Here is a 5,479-nt window from a genome sequence, read left to right as displayed (position 1 = left end):
TCTCTCTCTCTCTCTCTCTCTCACACACACACACACACACACAAATACACACTTGCACGCTCATGATACCAAATTTGTAAAGATGACCTTTATCGCTGTGGTCACCATCAGGTTGCCCTATGCCTAACCCTATTGAAATGCCATATGAGAACAAAACGTGATCCGTCACTCACAGATGTGGGAGATCAAGGGCGGAGCTACTATGAGTGTGGAAAGCCCAGGGTCGTCGTTGGCTATTTAATCGTGCGTTTCATAAAATGCAGTAGCCAGCACGGAGACATCTCGGTTCCTTGCTCTCTTTCCTTTTCCCAACTCATGCTCCACAGCGGAAGTACTACAGCAGTATTTTCCTGTGTTGTGGGTTTTCTAAAATAACACCCATCTGATCATCTGATCTTATTTATTGCATGTGCACACACACACTTGCAACAGCACACATGTGGAGGTCAGAGGTCAACTCTCAGGACTCGATTCTCTTCTTCTACCATGTGGGTCCTGGGCACGAAACTCAAGTTCTAAGGCCAAGCCGTAGGTCCGCTACCCACTGAGCCATCTCGCCAGCCCGTCCTTTGTTTTTTTTTTGCACCCGTCTGGGGGACCCTAAGACACATCCATGCCTGTGGGGCCTTCTGCAGGTGCCTGTTGGACAGTCATCTCTCTACAGGGCAAGACCATGGGTCACAGACGCACAGAACCCACCCTCGGCACAGCTGAAGGCCAGGCGTGGGCACATTTTCACCGTGCTGTTGTACTTTCAGAGTCCATTCTGCAGAGTTCCTCTTTAGGGACCATTAATCCTTCCCTCACAGAGAGGAGTCAGATGCCCTCTGAGAGCCTCCAGGTTACCATAGTGCAAGTGGTCAGGTCTTCCAAAGAGCTTGTCACACAGAAGCTTGGGAGTAGGTGACATCATAGGAGTCACGAGACCAAGTCAGCCACCTGCCCCCATGTCCTGGTTCCCACTGGAAGCTAAATTTCCCTTCCATCACTCAGAGATGCCTTTACCTGTCAAATGATGAGATTACAGGCATATGTCACCAGCACTAAGAAACAGTAAAGATGTTTAATTTATTTATCGTGTGTGTAGAAGAGTGGGGGGAATGTGTACCACAGCATGCATGTAGGGTCGGAAAAGAACTTATAGGAGGGGGTTCTCTGCTTCCATTATCCGGGCTCCAGGGTCTAATTCAGCTTGACAGGCTTGGCAGCGTGCCTTTTCCAATGAACCATCTTGCTCACCCAAGAATGAGGTATGTAAAACTTTAACTGTTAGGCTGGCAAGATGGCTCTGAGGGGAAAGGCTCTTGCTGCACAAGCTTGATCATCTGAGCTTGAGACCCAGAGCCTGTGCTCCTGAGAGTTGTCCTCTGAACTTCATGGGAACACCACGGCAGGCACCCCACCTCATCCCATATCACGAGACACACGCAATCTAGATTCCTGTAGACACAGGTCTCTGCTTGGGATGCTGAGCAATTCTGTCGTGGCTCTTGGCGGTGGCTGGACAGCAATATGAATATGTTCAGTACCACTCACCCATGCACATCGCCATGGTTACAGTGAGAAAGTTGATGTAACAAGCTTCACTGTGGCGATTAAAATACCTGCCCTTCTATCTGGCACTAAATTAGTGTCACGGAATGATTGCTTGCTTTTGTTTCCTCAGCGTTTAGTCTGTTCTTTTTCCTTCTTCATTTCATATTATTTTCAATAGCTAATCCATCATTCAAAACTCAGAGCATTGTTTAACTTTTATTTACTTATTTTGTGTATGTCTGTCTGTGAAATGTGCCTGGGTGCATGTCAGTGCACCATGTGCACGCCGGAGCTTGCGGAGGTTAAAAAGAGGGCATTGGCTACCTTTGAGTAGGTGTTACAGACAGATGAATGCCACCATGGGCATGGCTCCCCTGCAAGAGCAGTCAGTGCTCCTAACCTCATAGCCATCTCTTTAGCCCCCAAAACTTAATATATATAAATATATATATATATGATAAGATTCAATCAGTTTTCTTTTGGGGGAAATCAATACACTTAATATTTGCATATACTGATTTTTGTGAATACTCTAGCAAATATATGTGTTGCTTATTCCTTATTTTTTTTTGCCCTGATATTAGCATATACCTTACAATACTCTATACTTTGCTTTAATTTTTTCTTTTATTACATTTGCTTATTTATTTAGTGGTGGGAGGGGTGGCTCACTTCAAGAAGTCAAGGGACCCAATGTGGGACTTGGTTCTCTCTTTCTAGCACATGGCTCCTAGAGATTAAATTCCAGTTGTCGGACTTGGTAGCTTGTGATTTTACCTATTGAGCCATTTCATAAGCCCACCTTTTCTCTTGTTTACTTTTTTATTTTTTTCAGGACAGAATTTCTCTATGTAACCCTAGAACTTGCTTTGGAGACCAGTCAGAGATCCACCTGCCTCTGCCTCCCAGTACTGGGATTAAAGGTGTGCACCACCATTGCCCAGTGTAAAACTGTGTTTTATTAAAAATCAGCAGAGTTGGGGGCTGGAGAGATGGCTCTGCAGTTAAGAGCGCTTGTTGCTTTTGCAGAGCATCAGGGTTCAGTTCCAGCACTGACATAATGGCTCACAACTGCCTGTGACTCCAGTTTCAGGGGATCTGTCGCCCTCTTCTGGCCTCCCCAGGCACTTCATATACGTGGTGCACATACATATGCTCAGGTACACACACATGCACACATGTGTGTGTGTTTTTAAAGAATATTAGCAAACTCAGAGGGCATGCTAACTAATGTAGTGATTGCTGACTTCAGATACACAAATATAAAAGACATCCTAAGTCCCAGAGCATCCCCACACAACACCGAGGCCTGAGGAGGAAGCGCATTTGTCTCTCGAGTGAGGCAATGGGAAGGACCAATCCTGTCTGCTTGACACTTTCCTCAGGTGGATGATGCTGACGAGCCTGAGAAGCCAGGGGAGAATAAGGCGCCCAGTAAGTTCCAGTCCGTGGGAGTGCAAGTCGAAGAGGAGAAGTGGTGAGTCCACAGTTTGTCCTTGTCTTCCTGTCTGCTGCTGGCCAGGGTGGTGCGGCACTCCTCCGTGACAAACCTCTGCCTTCCTGCCACTCGGTTTGGGAGAAGGCAGATGAGGGACTGCCAGAGCCCCTCCGTAAAATTCACAGCCATTCTATATTAATTTTACTTTATTAGTATTGTTATTATTATCACGTTGTTGTTGTTGTTGCTGTTGCTGCTGCTGTTAAAACAGAGTTGTGCTGTGTACCCCTGGCTGACCTGGGATCTAAACCAAGCTGGCCTCAAATTCACAAAGATTGGTCTGCCACTGTCTTCTGAGTGCTAGGATTAAAGGTGTACGCCACCGTGCCCAGCCATGTGACTTTATTTTAATTGCATATTTGTCTGTGTGTGGGTATGTACTGGGGAGTGCAGGTGTACTTACACACACACACACACAAAAAAAAAAAAGAGAGAGAGAGAGAGAAAAAAGAAAAAAATGTTAAAAAATGTTTTTAAGTATACAAGGACCCAAGGCCCAGCTTTACATCACTGATGTCGAAAGCAAACTTCCTACAGAATCTTAGCATCCAGAGGTGTTAAATTCAATTTCATCATATCTCAGAATCCCCATTGCTGAAACTGACTACTGATGTTAATATTTTCATTTTTAATTTTATTTATTTTTATTTCCTGTGCATTAGTGTTTTGGCCTGCATGTATGTCTGCATGAGGGTATTGGACCCCCTGGAACCTGAGCTACAGACAGTTGTGAGCTGGCATATGGGTGCTGGGGATGAAACCTAGGTCCTCTGCAAGAGTAGCCAGTGCTTTTGAGCACTGAGCCATCTCCCTAGACACCCAGTGTTTTCATTTTACAAATAAGATTCTATGAACTTATGGGCTCAGATGTCCTGTTGCCACAGAGCTAAGATTAAACAATATGGGGGACCCAGTTTTGGTTCTTAGAACCCACAACCCTTTACTCGCGGTTACCTGACACTCCAGCTCTGGGAGAGCCAACACATCTGAGTGTGGGTGTGTGCTCTGAGTCTCTCGAGTGTGCACACACACACACACACACACACTTAAAAATTACCAATTTTTAAACAATAGAGCTATGCCATTCCTCTCCTGCTTGTATCTAACCCCTGCCCAATCCTCGCCTGAGAGACCTTGAACCTAAAACTGCACATCCGTGTACTTGGAGTCCTTCAGTGTAAAAGGGTGACAGTTCCCAGTCTAGCATATCAGGAGCTGGGAAGTCACCCCTGTACCCTCTAATAAGTAAAAATCTGAACAAACAAACAAGACAAACCATGTCCTTGGGGCTGGAGAGGTGGCTCAGCAGTTAAAAGCACTGACTGCTCCTCTAGAAGACCCGGGTTCGATTCCCAGCACCCACATGGCCGCTAACAGCTGTCCAGATGGGTCCAGTTTCAGGGTCCATCACACCAGGAATGCGTGTGGTGCAAGTATCTGTGCAAGCAGGCAAGATACCCCACATAGTAAATAAATAAATCTTTAAAAGTACGTCCTAAATCTATCAAAGAAGTGAAGTCATGTGATACAATACGACCTGCCCCTGCTCCCCCCCACACACACAGGCGCACACACTGGATTAGAGAAACTGAAGACAGATGCCAGATATAATCACAAACGTGGGAGGGAAGACCAGCCACAAGCCTAAACCAGTCCTGGGGAGGGAAAACCCACCTTGTCACCAATTCCTGTCCCCTCAGAAGAAACTGCCCAGGAAGAACTTAGGGCAGGAACTGAGGACACCCTATACTTGGTATATTTTACCTCTGGGAACGTTCCTGGGCCTGAACAGTGAACAGAGGGACAATCCCATATTGGCAGCAGGAAGAGGAAAGGGAAGGGGATCGTTTTTAAACTGGGCCTGCACTCAACAGGAACGATGTCATGGTGGGGGGTTCCCCTGCTGGAGTTTCATCCTACCTGGGGAAGAGGGATTTCCCTTTACAGTCACAGCTTCATGTGAGGGATGGGATCTACCCAGCCCCCCACCTCACCACCATCTCCCCCTTAGCTATCTTATCCCAAATAAGAGAGAGAAATAACTGAGGCACTCCCATGAAGTTCACAGTCCAGGGGATAGGGTCACAAAGAGGGAAGACAACCCCAGTTTTATAGGACAGACATATTTGCCACACACCTTCCCACGACTGACTCGGTCCAGCTACCATGTTTTCTCTCATGCCATGCATACGTCATGTCCACCTGTCAAGACGTAATAACGCACTGCAAGTGGTTAAAGATACGATGTGGAAAACACATGGGAAAGTATCCGTATCAGGGCCAGGTGTGACAAGGATGTTGCCCTGCTATGAGCAATTGTTTGAAAGCATGATTAAGATGCTCAGGGCTGGAGACCAGCCTGGTCTACAGAGCTAGTGCCAGGACAGGCTCCAAAGCCACAGAGAAACCCTGTCTCGAAAAACCAAAAAAAAAAAAAAAAAAAAA

The 5,479-nt window shown here is 46.3% G+C and overlaps 1 protein-coding gene across 11 annotated transcripts in view; it reads left to right on the top strand.

Moving 5' to 3' along the window:
- Nucleotides 1-5,479, top strand: part of Dlgap1 (DLG associated protein 1) — a 791,676-nt gene that overhangs the window by 744,742 nt on the left and 41,455 nt on the right. For all 11 annotated transcript variants that reach the window (XM_026789510.1, XM_026789514.1, XM_026789512.1 and 8 more), the window contains one exon: nt 2,922-3,013. In XM_026789510.1, the coding sequence (XP_026645311.1) occupies nt 2,922-3,013 (92 nt within the window). The remainder of the gene's footprint in view (nt 1-2,921; nt 3,014-5,479) is intronic.

This window comes from Microtus ochrogaster, unplaced genomic scaffold, assembly GCF_000317375.1.
Source record: "Microtus ochrogaster isolate Prairie Vole_2 unplaced genomic scaffold, MicOch1.0 UNK20, whole genome shotgun sequence".
In the NCBI taxonomy this organism is placed as follows: domain Eukaryota; kingdom Metazoa; phylum Chordata; class Mammalia; order Rodentia; family Cricetidae; genus Microtus; species Microtus ochrogaster.
This window is presented reverse-complemented; position numbering and strand designations above follow the sequence as displayed.